This window comes from Euleptes europaea, chromosome 1, assembly GCF_029931775.1.
Source record: "Euleptes europaea isolate rEulEur1 chromosome 1, rEulEur1.hap1, whole genome shotgun sequence".
NCBI lineage: Eukaryota > Metazoa > Chordata > Lepidosauria > Squamata > Sphaerodactylidae > Euleptes > Euleptes europaea.
Genome location: NC_079312.1, coordinates 160,209,244 through 160,227,486, shown reverse-complemented (window position 1 = coordinate 160,227,486; position 18,243 = coordinate 160,209,244). Strand labels below are relative to the sequence as shown.

The window sequence follows — 18,243 nt, the reverse complement described above, 5'->3', positions numbered from 1 at the left end:
GCTGTAACAAAAGCATTGTAGAATATAAATAAATATAGGGTAACCATACTTGTCATTGCAACAAAAAGCTAATCTCTGTCCCTCATCTAAATAAGTTTTGTACTTCTCACCAAGTGGCACTTACAATAAATTACTGATGAACATACTAGGCTCCATAATGAAATTTCTAGGTGCCCTGGTGCCTTGGCGCCTGGGTTTTGTCAAGCCTTGCTCTATATGGTGGGTTGGGCTGGCCATGATCAGAACTTTACACGGTAAGCTTGGCGATGCAAGGGCACTGGCATGCACTATTGATGCTGTCCCTATGCCTAGTGATGGATAGGCATGGGGCTTGTTGGCAGAGTGGACCAAAGTTGGCACTGGAAGCTGACGTGTTGGGAGCTGTTTCTGGGCATGAAGGTGCTGGATTTCAGGTCTAAATCAGTTTTACATGAAAATAAAGGTGTGTGTTTTTTTAAGTAATAATTTCCTTGAAAGCTCAACTTTAGATTACAATTAGGAGATTCACATTTTAGCTTTAACACTACCAGTCTAGCAACAGAAGCAGCAAATGGAGCTCCTTCCACTTGTTCTTTCCTTAGCCCCCTTTCCACACTGCAGTACAGTGTGGAGACTTACTTGGGTAGCAGGTGAAGGGTTTTTTTTGGGGGGGGGCTTCAGGATGGGGAGAGGGGATTGTAGAGCTTTGCATGCATCTCCAGTTAAAGGGATCAAGTGGGAGGTGACGTGAAAGACCACTGAGACCCTGGAGAGCTGCTGCCAGTCAGACTGTAAAGTACTGATCTTAATAGACCAATGGTCTGACTGAGTATAAGGCAATCTTATGTGTTCATAGGAATGGGTGAGAGAAGATGTGAAGGCTGCTGCATTTCCTGTTTAACAGGTAGTTGAAAGCTCAAGCGCAACAACTCCAGATTGCCACCTGGCAAGCCTCGCTTGGTTGCTGTGGATGAGATAGGGAAATTAAAGCGGCACTGATCTTTAGGGCACTGGGCAGGCCACGTCCTGAGACTACAGGCTGCTGAATACCATCTTGATGCATGTTTTGATACATTTCTTTATGCCATGATATTTGCTTTTGCAAGTGGAACCTCCCCCTCTTTCTGAGATGTAAGAGCTTTTGCCACTGCTGGAACTAGAGCTTGAACTGGAACTAGAATTGGATTCACTTCTTTTGCTTCTGGTTCCACCACTCTCTACCATTCTTCTTCTTGCAGGAATGCTTCCTCCGCAACTTGCTGCTCCTCCATGAAAACTGCCTCCAGAACTTACGATGCTCTCATTCATCAGAGCTACAAAAAGGAGAGGAGAGGGGAGCTGTGACCCTAAATGTGATGACAGCCACATTCCAGACATGGTCATTAGGGCTGCCAGGATGCCTCAGACAGGCTGGTGATCATTGGTTCTAAAGGAACCTGAGATCAGGACCCACAAAAAGTGCACACAGATTATAAAACAGAACATGAATCAAATGTGTGCACTACTGTACCCCTACAGTGACCTACAATTACATCAGTATATCTAATAGTGAACCTGGCCCCACCTGCAGATACTTAAATCTAAGGATTGAGGCCATGTGAAGAGAAGGAAGATTTGCAGAAAATTCTAAAAACTTACCCAAAATGGGGGGTTAATCCCTCCCCCAAAATAAAACTCTCTCTGGGTTGCACAGGACTGCCACCACTGCAAGCCCTGCCATCACTGCCATTCCTCAGCAGCCTCTGAGGCAATGAGGTAGTGTCACTGTGTGTAGAGAAGCCGGTGGAGGGCACACTGTGGGCAGGGGGAAAGGAGGGACTACTGCTGGCAATGACACCATCCCTGCCATTGCTGCCTCTCCTCAGTAGTTTCTGAGGTAGCGATGCTGCGTGCTAGGGAGGAGGAGTTAGCAGCAAATAGAAGGAATGGGGAAGAACCTTGCCCACTATGCTACCAGAAGAGGAAATGCCCCCCACTGTACCTGCCCCCAACTCCTGCCATGGTACCTGCCATATACCTCCCGCCACAGCAACATGAGGGGAGAGTGAAGGAACTGCAGGCAGTTGGATCCCAAGTAATGGGTGAAGAAAGAAAAAAAGAGAGAGAGAGAGAGAGAGTGTAATGGGATGGGTGCGTGGATGGAGAGAGAAAGGGAAGGGAGAAAAGAGAAAGAAAGAATGTGAACAAGCATGGGGGAAGAAAGAGTGAGAGAGACACTTGGGGCAAAAACGCACGGTCGCTTTATCCTCCTTTAATCCCTGTTTCAGCCAGGATTCAGCCTGGATCGAACGCATGCGTTTCGCCTAATGTGCGTTCGATCCTGGCTAAAACAGGGATTAAAGGAGGATAAAGCGACCATGCGTTTTCACCCTTAGAGGTCAGGGAGAGGGAAGGGAGCAAAGAGGAATGAGATGTCCACACCTGCAAGTTTCTTGTGGGTCCCTGCTTCGTTATTACAATCTATTACAGAATCTAGGCTATGAAATAAAGTCAAGTTTCCTCTAGGCAGGAACTCCCATTTTGCCCTGTTAATAATGCCCTCTTCCCATCAATACAGGACGATATAATGGTTACTTACTTACAAGCCCTGGAGTCCCATCACACAACCTTCTGGAAAAAGAAAGGCATCTTAGTAGGCCATGCAGATGAGGAGAGACAGGCTTTCCCCAGAAAGATTTTTCCCCTCAGAAATTGGATGCCCTGACATATTGGTTTTTCCTTCTCTCCTAATGCAGTTTGTGCAAGACAGCAGCCATAGTTTGGCCTGTAAGAATCCTTCTCTGCCAACAGCATGCCTTGGCATTCCTGGTCATGAAAACCCAGCACCAAAATCACATAGGGTATCAATGGCCAATAGGAATCAACTGCAATGTAGGGAAATGAGACCAGGGACCATGAGGGCCCACCCAGAAGAGAATGGTATGAAAAAGAAAATCATTAAAACAACCCAGGTAGGTTTGCAAAAAGTGCCCAAAACGATTTAATAGAGGAGGTGCTTTTTGACCCAAATATTGTACATTAAATGATGTACATTATTTTGGCTCAGTTCCTGAGATTATACGTATTTTCTGTTGGTATCATTTATATGGGTCACCAAACTGTATTTATTTATGATTTAAGAGGCTTTATCCCCCATTATTCAAGGTCCAACCAACTAACCAAAATTTTAAAATTACAAGATACTAAATCGCACAGTTCAGTGTTTTTGGTGTAGAATTAGAACAGTCTGAGTGCAGAAATTTACGTACTTAATCTAGTGCAAAGTATGCATAGTCCATTAACCTGTTCCAGTTTCTAAGGCCCTTTATGCATGGCTGTTTCCTCACAGTCCCCTCGCCGACAACTTTGGAGCTTTGCTTTGTTTATGCTTGCACTTTCCGACCGTCAGAGGTCACCTATCTCTCCCTACGCATTTCCTCATGTTTTCCCCATGTTTTTGGGATGCTGGTTAACACAAATCCCAAAAAACATTGACAAAATGCACTGAAACACGTGGGGAGAGCAAGGTGACCTCTGACAGTCGGAAAGTGCAAGCATAATCAAAGCAAAGCCCCGAAGTACCGGGGTGACTGCGAGGAAACAGCCATGCATAAAGGGCCTAACAGTCTCCTGATCTTATTAGCCACATGTACAGATAAAATAGGGTTTAAAAAAAAATCAAGCACCTGCTTTCCTCTCCTTCCAGAAGTTTCTGGTACACTGCAATCTCCACATCCAGGGCCAGTTTAACATTCCACAACTCCTGATATTCTTTCAGTGTTTGAGCCAGCTCTTTCTTCTCTGTTTGCAGGGCCACCTTAAGGTTGCCCATTTTCTTCTGAGCATCCGTAAGGTCAAATTCACCTTTCTGCTCAGCTTCACAAATGGCCAACTGGAGCCTTGCAACCTGCAGGGGGGGGGGGGGGAAGCAGTTCAAGTTCCCTTCCAGTTTTTCAGTATCACAACCCTACATAATTATTAGGGGCTTTTCATGATGGAATGGCTCCAGAGACCTGTCAGCAGAAAGTCTAATGATTGTGTGGATATTTCCTATGTTCCCCTCTCCCCAGCTGTCCTTTCTGATCTCTAGGAATGAAAGTTATGCCATGTTCTTATAGAATCATACAATTGAAAGGGACCACCAGGGTCATCTAGTCCAACCCCCTGCACAATGCAGGAAATTCACAACTGCCTTCCCCCAACGATCCCTACTCCATGCCTAGAAGATGGCAAAAAAACCCTTCCTGCCCTCCCTTTCATGATCTGCCTAAATTCACAAGGATCTTCTTGTAGCCTGCCCTGCACACCACCATGGATTCAGTAAGATCCTGGCTACATATCATGTGAAAAGTTCAGCATCCTTAACAGTCAGAGCTAGGTTTATGCATGGCTGCTTTTCACACAATATCCATAGCATATAGCAAGGAACTTAGAAAATTCTTCCAAGGTGAAGTCAGGTGTTCCAGATTATTTCTCATCAACCTATCCCACAGGAGGCTTCCAACAAAACTGATGACTCTTTCTGGAGAGTTATCCCTCTACATGTGCAGATACTGAAGAGGAGCTGTGGCTCAGCAGTCGAGCATCAGCATGATGTAGTGGTTAAGAGCGGCAGACTCTGATCTGGAGAAGTGAGTTTGATCCCCCCCTTCTCCACATGAAGCCTGCTGGGTGATCTTGGTCTAGTCACAGTTCGCTCCAAACTCTAGCAGCCCCACCTACTTCACAAGGTGCCAGTTGTGGGGAGAGTAAGGGATTGTGATTGTAAGCTGCTTTAAAACTCCTTGAGGTAGAGAAAAGTGGGGTATTAAAACCAACTCTTCTTCTTCTAGACAAAACATTTAGCAGTTTAAAATTGCCGCAAGGGCCCAATCCCAAGACATGGCAGCACCATGTGGTCTTGTCATCATCGCCCCCCCCCACCTTTTCAAGTGCCAAAATAGCTGTACGAGGGACAAATCTAATAGTGCCTCCATGCTATGGGCCCTCACGGCAATTTTTAAACTGTTAAATTCCCGCCTAAGATGGCATTAGTGACCATAAGTTGTCCCATGCCCGTCTGCAACATGTAGTTTGACTCTAGGACCCTGGAGAGCTGCTGCCAGTCTGAGTAGACAGCATTGATCTTAGGGGAGCAAAAGGTCTGATTCAGTAAAAGGCAGCCTCATAGGTTCATCCCTTGTTCCATACCTTTATCTTCACATAATCGATCTCAGGCCAAACCCTCTGGATCTGACGGCGCAGCCGATTCCTCTCCTGCTTCACCTTCTGCAGAGCATCTCCCTGACATCCCGCATTATCTTTCAGGTCTTCATACTGATTTATTTATTTGTTTGTTTATTTGAAACATTTGCATGCCCGCCTTTCTCCTGAGCAAGTCAGGACTCGAGGCGGGTCGCAACAATATAGAACAATATAAAAACCATTAAACATGAAAAACTACAAGCATAAAATACATCAAAACCACATCAACACACCCATCCAAAAGCACCATATCCCCCTACCAGCAAGGTATTCTCTGTTGCCCATGGTCAGACTACCCCAAAAACTCACCCAAATCATTCTGCTTTAACAGGAGGGTTGCAGCCCCTCTGGTATGTTCTGGGAGGCTATTCCATAAACATGGGGCTGCCACTGAAAACTCTTGAAGCCAAGCAGCTACGGAACCATCCTGAGACAGAAAGGGCACTAAAAATAGACCTTGTTGGGAAGAACAAAGCTACCACATGGGAACCTGCAGGGAGAGTCAGTCCTTCATGTATATGAGCCTCAGCCCATGAAAGGCTTTAAAGGTAAGCATCAGCACCTTGAATTGGACCAAGAAACAAACAGGCAGCTAGTGAAGGGACCACAGAATAAGAGTAACAAGGTCCTGCCAGCTAGCCCCTGATAAGAAGTGGGTAACTGCATTTTTCACCAGCTGAAGTTTCTGCCTAGTCTTCAAGGGCTGCCCCATGTGGGACATAATACAGCAATATAGCCTCAAGGTTAATGAAGCATGGATTACTATGGCCAGATTAGACCCTCGCAAATAAGAAGTCAGCTCCCAAACTAAATGAAGCTGGGGAAAAACCACCGCTTTTTGTTTTCATGGACACTTGTTTCTTCAAGCAGGAGACTAGGACCCAGCAAGATTCCCAAACTCTTAAAGGTGTCTTACAACCAAAGCTGCATGCCACAGATGGTAGAAAGAACCATCCCATTTAAAGCAGTGATCCTTCCAGCCAGCATCACTTCCATCTTATCTAGATTCAGCTTGTTTGTTCTTTCTCAGCCATTTAACCTTTGCATTCATTCACTGGGCCAGAACAGGGATAGCCACAGTTGGTGGTTTATTCCGAGGTATATACAGGTAAGTGTCATTAGCCTATTGATGACCATCTACTCCATAACTTTGGGAGATCTCATTAAGGAGGCCTTACATAGATATTAAACAACATGGGAGATAAACACAGAGCCTTGGGCACCCCCATGCCATCTACCAAAGAGATGATTCAGCATTTTGCAGTGCACCTTTGAGTGGCTGGTCTGCTAATTGCCCTGTGGCGCAGAGTGGTAAGCTGCAGTACTGCAGCCAAAGCTCTGCTCACAACCTGACTTCGATCCTGACAGAAGTCAGTTTCAGGTAGCCAGCTCAAAGTTGACTCAGTCTTCCGAGGCCGGTAAAATGAGTACCCAGCTGGGGAAGGCAATGGCAAATCACCCCATAAAACACAGTCGGCCTATCAAATATCATGATATGACACCACCCCATGGGTCAGTATTGACCCCCTGCTTGCTCAGAGGACTGCCTTCACCTTTTACCTGCTACGCAAGACCAGAACCCTTTCATCAAGAGAAGCCTTCCATGTGTTTTAACTGTCTGAAGGTCACCTATGGAATTCTTAATAGTGAGAACCTGGCTGCTTGTCACACAGTAAGAATAATGTCTAACTATATTCTTTCAAAATGATTAATCTCAGGGCAAACAATTCAGCTGTCTCAATTGCCACCAGGTGGTAATTGGTCTCCTTCCTAAGCTAGAACAAAAATGTTACAACACAGAGACTATAATTCCTAAAAGGTACTCTGACAGACCTGATCTAAATATTACACTTATCACACAGAACTTGCTTTTTTCAAGTGACATGTTTGCTTGTAATAATTGTGACATGCATTTTGGCATGTTGTTAGAAGCTTGACAGCACAAGCATTCACCTCAAGAACTCTGTGATGATTTGATGTGATTTGGGGGCAGGGCTTTGGCATTATGAACATTTGGATTATGCACAGAGGGGATAAGGCTTTCACTGAGGTCATACATCTGCCCAACCACTGTGTTCTGACTTCAGACCATCTGAAACACTGGAGACTGTCTAGTCTTCTGTGTGTCTATGCTTCACCTTCAAAGTATTGGCTTGGGATACATTTTTTATGAATTCTGTTAGAAAATTAGCAAAAACACTTATGGGATATGAAATGTCCAGAGCTCCTAGAGCCGTGTTGGTGAACCTATGGCACGCGTGCCGACTCCGGCATGCCTAGCCCTCTCTGCTGGCATGCACGGCTCCCGCCCCCTTCCCTGCACTCCCCGCCGCCCAGCTGGGCGGCTGGGGCTTTGAACCACGCTGCGCTGCCGTGTGGAGCGGTTCAAAGCACCCCCCTTTGCTGCACTCCCCGCCGCCCAGCTGGGCGGCTGGGGCTTTGAACTGCGCCGCACTACCGCGCGGAGTGTTTCAAAACTCCCGCCCCCTTCCCTGCAGTCCCCGCCACCCAGCTGGGTGGCAGGGGCTTTGAACCGCGCCGCGCTGCTGTGCTGAGCTGTTCAAAGCCCCCTTCCCTGCAGAACGTGTTGGCACTTTGCAATAAATAAGTGGGTTTTGGGTTGCAGTTTGGGCACTCGGTCTGTAAAAGGTTCGCCATCACTGTCCTAGAGAGAAGAGGGGAGGAGCACACTGCAATGGAATTTTTGAAAATTCTTTACGCCATGCCATGCATATTATTCTCTGCAACAATCAACACACATGGCAAGGACCCACACCACAACATCATGTCATCAACTGGAAATGAGGCAAGTGTAATGCGTAGACCAGTAGAAAAAAAGCATGAGTCCAGTAGCACCTTAACAAAATTTCTGGCAGTGTATGAGCTTTTGTGAGCCACAGCTCACTTCTTCAGATACAGCTAGAATGTGAGTCCATCTATCCTTAAGTAGAGTGAATTAGATATACAATGGCAATGTAAATGTCAAAAGCAAGTAAATGATTGGATGATTGGATTATATGGGATATGCAGAAGGGTAGTAGGTGTGGAGAAATTAGCATTGGTAATGAGACAGGAATCCCAGAGCTCATAGAATCATAGAGTTGGAAGGGACCACCAGGGTCATCTAGGAGAATGCATAGTCTTGAGTTTCATTATTAGTTGTAATTAGTTTAGACCAGATATCACACATGACACTGCTGTTATTTCCTAAGATTTTCATACTTGCTTGAGAGCTCACCTTTTGCCAAAGCTCAGCCTGCACGTGAGCTTTGGCTTCCTGGGCAAGCTGCTGATATTGGTATTCATATTCTGCTATCATGTGGCCAGCATTCAGTTCTCTGCCGTTCTCCATCGAGATGATGACAGAAATGTGCTGCGCAATTGACTGCATCTGGCACAGCTCCTGCAAAAGCAATTGCATTTAGCTCAATGTGCCATAAAATAAAAGCTGAAATGGGGAAATAGCCCAGTCTCCTGCTATACATGCACACTATGCTACTTTCCAGTAAGTCAACCCACTGTGTGGACCTTTTCCCAATTTACCGGAAAGGTTTTTTTAAAAAAATAACAAACACAAGAACAAACATTACAGTGATGAATATAAATAAAAGTCAACAAGTTGACAGCCCATTATTCTTCAAAAAATATTTTTTTGTAATTTCTGAAATGTTAAAAGTGTCAGCAAGGCAGCATGGTATAGCTCTATCCCATCAGATCTTGGAAGCTAAGCAGGGTCAAAACTTGGAAGAGAGACCTCCAAGGAAGACTCTGCAGAGGAAGGCAAGGGCAAGCTACCTCTGCTTAATCACTTGCCTTGACAGCCCCTTGCTGAGATCATCATAAGTCTGCTGTGACTTGACGGCACTTTACACACACAAAAAATATATATATTAAAGTTGGTTTTGGTAATATATAGCATTCGCCATAATACATCAAAGAAAACAAAGAGTCCAATACTGTCCTGGAATCTAGTATTTGAATAATCAATAAGTAAAACCCACTTCCCCCCCCCCTTTTTAAATGTTAGTTTAAATGTAAAAAAAGTTGGCTCTCCTTCCTTCAGGCCTGGAAGGTTTCGCTAGTCTAAAACCTGCACTGCCCGGAGCTGCTTAAGGTGACAAGATACCTCCAGCCAGCTCTGATTCTGTCTGCAGCTGCTTAAGGCAACAAGACACCTCTAGCCAGCTCTGCTTCTTCATTTGACATAGAGTTAGCCTTTGATCAAGACCCTGTGCATGATTCCCATGTCTTTCTTTCCATCCTTTCCTCCCTCCTCCCCTTCTGTCCCTACTGTCTAAACTGAGAACATTTGGGGCAAGGACCTGCTGAGCTTATTCTGTAGAGCACCATTTATGGTCAAGAGCGTAGCAATGATACCTATCAGAGATCCTGCCCACCTGAGCTCCGAGTACAGCGCCTGCTCACCTGCTCAAATACTTTCGTGAAGAAGGCAACTTGGCTCCGCAGGCTGTCCACTTTAGCTTCCAACTGTGTTTTACTTAGGTAAGCAAAGTCCACGTCCTTTTTAAAATATGGAAGAGAAAGACACTGAGAAGGGATTAATCTCTTCAAAAGGGTCACCAGCAAGATTAAAGGGGCTGGGTGTTGTGGCCCTGTTGGTAGAGCACATTTCGCAGTTGCAGTTCAGGGTTAATCCTTTACTCATTGCTACATGGGAACTATCAGCTTGGGTTTCATAGATTACAGCAAAGGTTTTGACTGTGTGGATCATAAAAAGCTATGGCTGGTTTTAAAGGAAATGGGTGTGCCACAACACCTGATTGTTTTGATGCACAACCGGTACTCTGGACAAGAGGCCATGGTTAGGACTGAATATGGAGAAACAGAATGGTTTCCAATTGGCAAAGGTGTTAGACAAGGATATATTTTATCTCCCTATCTCTTCAATCTGTATGCAGAACTTATCATTAGGAAAGCTGGATTAGATTTAGATGAAGGTGGAGTGAAAATCAGGGGAGGAACATTAACAATTTGAGATATGCCATAGAGATTGGGGCAGTTCCTAGAGCATCATTGGGTACTGTGACATCATCTCCCGCACACACACACTTTTTCTCCCACTGCTCATTTGAACGAGCGCAAGCAAATGAGGCTGGGGGCAGAGCTTGACTGCCATGTACTACTTGCGAGGATTTAACTCTGTTCAGAGTACCCTTTAAGAAGAATGGCACAGATCCTGTACTTAAAGGATCATTATATGGATGTTTCAGTTGAGGTTGTAAGATGTTATATTTCATATTAATGATAAATTATGCTACTATGTGCTAAATTTGGATATTTTTCTTGAAGCAGTTTCATAATTGACTGACAAAGGCAGGTGCTTTTCTCTCAGGCATGTGCAGGTATAACAAATGAGAAGGATCAGGTAGGATAAAATGTAGTATGGGAGAAGGTTCAGACCCCTCCCCCTTATCTATGCATGCCTTTGGCCCTTTCAGTTGCATCTGCAGTCCCACACACAGGCAATTTAGACATGAATAAGGCAGATCCAGCTTTACACATGTGGAGCTGTTGCTATTAGGTTTGCAAACCACCTCCCCCCCGTGCAAAAAAAATCCTGTCCCTTTAACAGAGGTTTAATGGGAGGTCACCGATCTCTGTGCCACAAAAATCTTCAACTGCCTTTTCCCACACATTTTTCTCCAGTTTGTCGGCAACCCAACTTCCTATGATGCATAGGGTTCCTAGATGCCCAATAATGGTGGGCAATTAACAGGCATGTACACTGCTTTATAGCTGGCCAGCAGGCAGAAGCAGGTCAACTGAAGGGGGCAATCCACATGCAGGTTTACCCTGGAAACAACAGGGGCGCTTTAGCACATTCCTCCAAAAACTCTATGGTTCCCATCGAGGGCGTTTTTTTAAATGTGCTAGAATGTCCCTGTCACTTCTAGGATAAACCCAGAAGTGATGTTATCGTGGCGCACCCCCCACCCACTCATGCGGCAGATCACTTTCCCCCAGCCCCACCACAACGAAGCTCCTGCCAATGGTGAGGGGGCAGCTGGCAACCCTTATGATGTGTCACTTAGCCTAGTACAGTATTTGGGACTTTTCCTAACCTAACAGGCCTCAATGTTATCTATTAATTTGAGCCAATTGTTACCCATATGAGAGAATGTCTTTAAATCAAGGACTTCACTCCCTTTGGGAACTCCATGGTTGCCCACAGATGATTGGATATTGCACTATTGTTGTGCCAAGAAAAGCTTTAGCATTTGATATTGCTGATTGTATAAATCAGGTGGGCTGAAGGTAGACCACCTAATACATGCTTGGAGATGACCTAGACCATGGTGAATGCCAGGAACCCTGCAAAATGCTGGAATAGTTAGATTTGGATCTGATCTAGCAAAATACTTTGTATATTCTTAAGAAAAAGAGAATATCAGCCTGGACTCTGGGGATTCCAGCTTTTAAACAGGCAAATTACAAAAGACTGAAATTCGCCCAACCCCTAGTAAGAACTGGGCCAACCCTGATCTTTCCCAAGCCATTAAATGAAAGTTTTAAATCCAAATCTATCTTTTGTCCACTTTCTTCTGTCAATGTTCTTTACAGGAAGGCAACAGAAGAGAATCATATTCTTCCCAGTTTGAAAACCCCAACAGCAAAGTATTAAAGAAGTTTCATCCTGGACCTTCTTGAGCACCACAAACTGGTTCTCGCCCCATATGCGCCTGTTGATTTCCTCTTCATACCTTATGAAAATAAAAAGAGAGAGAAATGAGGAGTTTTCTTAGTTTTGTGGTTGCCTGACTTATTGTTGCAGCTGAGCCAAAAGAACTTGAGATGCACATTTGTTTGTTTTTAAGCAACCCTTAAGCAAGTGACACAAAGGTCTTTTATGCATGGCTGTTTCACTCGCCGTCACCCTTCCGACGATTTCGGATATTTGTGTTGATTATGCATGCTGTTTCTGAAAGTCAGAGGTCACCTCTTTCTCCCCCCCGCATTTTCCCCACATTTTCAAATTCAAGATAAAACAGGTCCCTCAAAACGCAGGCAAAATGCAGGGAAACACAGGGGGAGAGAGGCAACCTCTGATGGTCAAAAACACCATGCATAATCCAAACAAAGACCAAAAGTGATCGGAGGGGTGATGGCGAGTGAAACAGCCATGCATAAAAGTCGAAAGACAGCTGGTCTCCAGCATGCTGGAAGCATGCTTTTAAAATATTCAGAATACTAATTGTAATTCATTGAATTGAGTTAAAATTCAAATAGATACAAGATCCAACTTACAGTTCTTGGGCTAGTTAATTAATATTGCTAATTTCTAAAACTTTTATCCCATTATTTAGCCCAGAGGGTTCTTGAAGCGGCTCATACACATTATCAAGATAAAAAGATACTGTAGTGCATGTGCTTTTTGTGTACTGTATGTACTTAAAAAAAATTGGCAGCTTTAGTGATATTTTTATACCTGCTGCCTGTTCAGGACAGTTATCCTCAGGCACACATGTGTGGTTTCCCAGGGAGCGATTGGGATGTTGAAATAGATCTAGAAAAGGGCCCTGCCCCCTCCCACTACCGCATACCCTCTCACTGATGGAATCCAAAGAGACAGCTGGAGAGAAAGGAGGCACCGCTGCACTCTTCTTTGCTGCACTGGGCCCAGACTGGCATGGAGTGAAGCCAGGTGCCACTATGCCCATCCTTTTCTCACCAGCTGCCCAGGGCTCAGGAGACACAATACCGGCATGCTCCTCCTTGCTGACTACACCAGGATGAGGTCAGCAGAGGGCCAAGCTGGGCACCACTGTACCCGATATCCATCCTCTCTTTAACCGGTTCTGCCCAACTTGTAAGTCTTGTCAGCTCTGCGATCTGCCCTAGATTCCTTCCCAGTCAGCTCTGTTTACCTGCTGGGGATGCCAACCTCCAGGTGGGACCTGGATACCCCAGCATTACAGCTCCTCTCCAGACTACAGAGATCAGTTCCCCTGGAGAAAATGGATGCTTTGGAGGGTAGACTCTATGGCATTACACCCCACTGAGGTCCCTGTCCTCCCCAGGCTCCATCTCCAAATCTCCAGGAGTTTATCAACCTGGAGCTGGACACCTTACACCCCCACGCCAGTGGCCAGGGGGAACCTGGCAACACTATTACCTGCTTCTAGATTGTTCGTGATCCTACCAGCTCATACTGTTCATGCTCAAGACCCTATGGAAAACATTAGTAGAGGCTAGGTTTGCCAGGTGGGTGAGATTGGCGGGCAATTTCCCGCCAATCCACCCAGCTGCTCCAGAGCTGGGGCTGTGTGCGCATGCAATGATGGCCCTTCTGGTTTTACTTCTGGAAGCACCGCATCACTGCTGCTGTTTTAACACTCAAAATTTGGGGGTTTGAGCGTTTAATCAGCTGCGGCAATGCAGCACTTCTGGAAGTAAAACCGGAAGTGCCGTTGTCGCTTTCGCGCAGCTACCGTAGCCCCACCCCATAAAACCTCCTGCCAATTGGGAGGGGGGACCTGGCAACCCTAGTAGAGGCCCATGTGAGCCTCAGGAGTAGAAAGGAGATAGCTTTGAAAAGCTTTTCAGTTGTTTCAAGTCCCTCATGCCTTGTCCAAGAAATGTGTATGGCTGGGAGCAACCCATGTCACCAAGAATCCAAACCAGATTCTTTTTAATAAAGTTTTTATTGTTTTCTCATTTTATACATCATAAATCATTTTCCATTAATACTTAAGTATTAATGGAAAAGAATCCAAACCAGATTCAATGTTATAAAGTTATGACATTGTTCTCTTCTTTCTGTTTTCCCGGTAAATAAAAATTGTACATGTCCACTCAGTTAAAAATTATTTTCGTATATTTTAGATCTTGTGTATGTATTGTGTTGTCTGTTCATATGATGCATTGGGTATGTATTGTTTGTGTTTATCTTGTTATATTTGTTTGTTTGTATGCTTATACTTATAGGACATAAAATACTAATTTTAAAAAAAGAATCCAAAACAGAGATTTGTTTTTTTGTCTTACTTTACTCTGCTATCTTCAACATCATGCTCCAAGTACTGAAGCTCTGACTGCAGATGTCCTTTCTGGCTTTTCATACGCTCGATTTGCACCCGCAGAGTCTGGATATAACTCTCAAAAACAGGTTCCAGGTTTGTCTTTTTAATTCTGGTTCCAATCTCTTGTAAAATTTGCCAGTTGGCGGACAGAGCAGTGTTTTTTTTCTCCAAACATTCGACCTGAAACCCCAATGGGAAGATGAAAAAGCCATCAAAGAGATTCAACCGAGTGCAGTGAGATTAACAAGTTAAAAGCAATCATGCCTGCTAAATGAAAATGATGCTAAACTGAACTTTTTCCTGAATTGGATCAGAATCTGAGCTTTATCTACAATTGTGTATGTATTGGACCTAAAATGGGCCAGAATTCTAACATACATTCGGGTTACTTGTTTAAAGCAAAGGTTCAGCTAATTTTTTAAAAATAGCTATGTGGCTATACACACTGGTCCCAACCACAGTGAATCACGAGCACATTAAATTAACAGGTTGAATTCAGGTGTTCTTTCACTCATAGTAGGAGTCTGTCATTCTCAGAAGTTCTTCCATGAGTGGAAGAATCCTTTAATGAGAATATGTGTCCTTCTGAGAACAAGTGTGTCTTTGTATAAGTGGAAAACTTCTTCCAAGAGCCAAAGGGTTTCTCTGGGTGCAAACTAGAGTATTGGTGGATTATTTCACATTTTTCATATGTCATAACATTCTGTACTCTGTTCTCCCAAAGCACTGGAGGCCAGCAGATGGGGCAAAAATCAGCTCCTGTAAGGGCAAAGGGGGGATGTGGAATGGTATAGTACAGCCCGATCTCTTCAGTTCTCGGAAGATAAGTAGGGCTGGTACTTGGGTGGAAGACCACCAAGGAAGACTTTGCAAAGGCAAGCAATGGCAAACCACCTCTGTTTAATCACTTGCCTTGAAAACCCTGTGAGGTCACCATAAGTCAGCTGAGACTTTATGGCTCTTTATACACACACACACACACAAGGGTAAAGGGTGAAACCCACTTTATTTAAATGGTACATGTTAAAGAACATGCTACACATTTGCTATTATGATCTGTTTATTTTTGTTTCATACACACTTCATAATGTATGTCGATTATGCCTGACATATGGGACCCGATCCAGTACGTGTTTATGTAGAAACCTCACTTTGTTCAGTGATTTTCAAGTAACTGTATGCAGGATTTCAGCCTCAGCTGTAACAAGTTAGAACCCTAGTGCCATTGTAAGCTGAGTTGCACTGTTTGAAATTGATTGAAGTCTGTGGGTTTAGAAGGATACAACTCTGTTTAGGATTGCACTGCCATTTCATTTGCACCCTCCACATGAACCAGATCTGAACCAGTTCTTGTTGTAAGCTGAACTGAGCCTTCATTGGCATGAACCAGGTGCAAACTGCTGTAGCTGACCAGGAAATGAACCTAAAAAATTAGCATTTTGAATCAGTGTCTGAGGCATTTGTTGGAGGCAAACTGTTTCTTAGGACCAGTTCTCAATGTTACATAATGTTTTGATGCTCATTGGGAACATCATATAAGTAAATTCACAGCTAAGCAATGACCAACTGTACCATGAATTGTATTCAGAAGGGAATGAGAAGCCAGTGTAAGTGCTGGAGATATGCTATCATCCATCCACTACAAAGTAGCACCACATTCTGAAGCTCCTGAAAAGTTATCAAAGGTGGTTGTAGTGGGTTAGAGTGTCAAACTAGGACTGGTGACTAGTTTTTGCCATATCGTGCCCTATGGCTTAGAAGTAGCTGTCATCGTGGGCAACTAGTGTCCCTAGAAGCTAATATGACTAAACAGAAGCTGTTGTACTTGGGTCACATTATGAAAAGACAAAAGTCACTGAAAAAGACAATTATGCTAAGAAAAGGTGAAGGCAGTAGGAAAAGAGGAAGACCCAACATGAAATGGTCAGGAGGGCCTCTCCCTGTGATCTTATTTCTTGGGCAGGAACATATGGGAGATGACAGTCCTTCAGAAACCACGGTCCTATGCCATGTAGGACTTCAAAGGTAAAAAACAATATCTTGAATTGGGCTCAGGAGTGCACTGGCAGCCCATGTATTTGCTGTATTGTAGGGGTCACATGCTCCCAATAGGAGGCCCCAACCAGCAGTTCAACCTTAGTATTCTTCTCTAGCTGCAGCCTCTGAACACTCTTCAAGGGTAGCCCCAAATATGCATTGTGTGATGTGGATTGTGGTGCATATCCTGCTGTGCATCAGCAATGCATGCAGAAGACTTCTTACACATGGAGATCTGGCTGGCTGGACTGGAGTAAATATGTGCAGACTTCTCTATGTTTGTATAACAGCTATAGAATTCACTCTAGAGCCTGGGTTCTCAACAAGGGGGGAATTTTATGGTTGGGGGGGATTGAGACCACTATACAGCAAAGTGTGATATCCTGTAGATTATATACAATCTGTAAAATTGTAGTTTGTTTTTAATTTAATCTGTGACATTCAATAAATTCAACATTTATCTTGGGAAGGGGGGAATTATATTCTGAACAATGGTGAAAGGGGGGAATGGAGCAAAAAAAAGGTTGAGAACCACTGCTCTAGAAGCCCCTTGGGCACCATCGTTTTATATCTGTAGACAGCTTGGGAAGACCTTGAGTTCGATTCAACCAGTTTTTTTCTGCTGGCAAAAAAGGAAGCAGGCATCCTCTTTGATCAAAAAAGGCTATGCTGAGAATCATGGGACCTCCATCAACAAAAGCCATGTGTGCTGGGGGCTGTAGCATGAAAGGGAACTGGATGTGATAGAGTGAAAAAAAACAGCTGGATCCAACCCATTTAGGGTTGCCAAACTCCAGGTACTAGCTGGAGATCTCCTACTATTACAACTGATCTCCAGCTGATAGAGATCAGTTCCTTTGGAGAAAATGGCCGCTTTGGCAATTGGTCTTTATGGCATTGAAGTCCCTCCCCTCCCCAAACCCCTCCCTCCTCAGGCAAAGAGGGATCTGGTAACCCTAAACCCATTCCTCTTCCAAAAGCCTTTTATGAATAGAAGGTTATGAGTCATTTTATGTCCACATTCCAATACAGGACTTTAGCAGTTGGTTGCTAAATTTTGTACTCCTGCTTTTTACTATCACATATTTATCATTATTTCATTCTAATGTTGCACTTCAGTTTCATGAATCTGCGACCTGTGCGAGAAACCTCTTCGGGCACGGTTTAATAAAAAGGCCATCCGCACATTTTACATAACTAAATTGCTCTTAAGTCCTATGGACATGCATCCTCTTAAGCATGCACTGAACTGAAATAAATACACAGATGGCATGACTTACTGTCCTGACATCTCACCTTGTCTATGAAGGATACAAAGTGGTTATTGAGCTGCTTGAGCTGCTCCTTTTCATGATGTTTCAGTTGTTGCAAATATGGATCGAGATCAATATGGGCTGGCTGGAGGAAGTTTGCATCTATTTGGAGAGGCTGGATTCCAGGGCTGGTAAAACGTCCATCACCAAATGTACCTCTGTATCCTCCACCACCAAAACAGCCGCCAAATTCTCCACCATAGTTATAAGGTCCTCTGCCAAAGCCACAAAATCCTTTGCACAAGCCCCCACTCATATCCCGGCTGCCTCTACAACCTCCACACTGACAACAGAGACTCCCACTCCCAAAATTTAGCCTGCCTTCACTGAGGCTTCTGTAACCCCTTAACAAGGAACTGAAGCATCCTCTATTACTAATTCCACTGGTTCCAAAGCTAGCCACAGTCCTCGAACTGAATTCTTGTCTCCTCCTACCTCCTGGAGGTTTACTGCCAACTTGGAGAAACATCTTAGCAGGTCATCGATGGAGAGAAGGTACCAGATAGTCCAGGAGAAAGGCAAGTGTCCGGAAAGAAAACCTCTGGATCTGAGTCTTGAACCTCAGCCCTTTTATCTGCTCCAAAAGATGGGCTGGGTTGTACGGGGGCGAGAGGAATCATTGCCTTTATGAGTCTGCTGATGTGCATTGT

General features: G+C 44.4%; 1 protein-coding gene across 1 annotated transcript; it reads right to left on the bottom strand.

The window, feature by feature from the left end:
- Window positions 1-1,361: 1,361 nt before the first annotated feature.
- Window positions 1,362-17,849, bottom strand: LOC130477152 (keratin, type II cytoskeletal 6A-like). The gene is made up of 9 exons (XM_056849203.1): window positions 17,577-17,849; window positions 14,209-14,423; window positions 11,864-11,924; window positions 9,628-9,723; window positions 8,441-8,605; window positions 5,149-5,274; window positions 3,645-3,865; window positions 2,562-2,586; window positions 1,362-1,415 (listed from the first exon to the last, which is right to left on the bottom strand). Exons 1-9 carry the CDS (start codon window positions 17,847-17,849, stop codon window positions 1,362-1,364), a joined length of 1,236 nt encoding a protein of 411 aa, XP_056705181.1.
- Window positions 17,850-18,243: the final 394 nt, after the last annotated feature.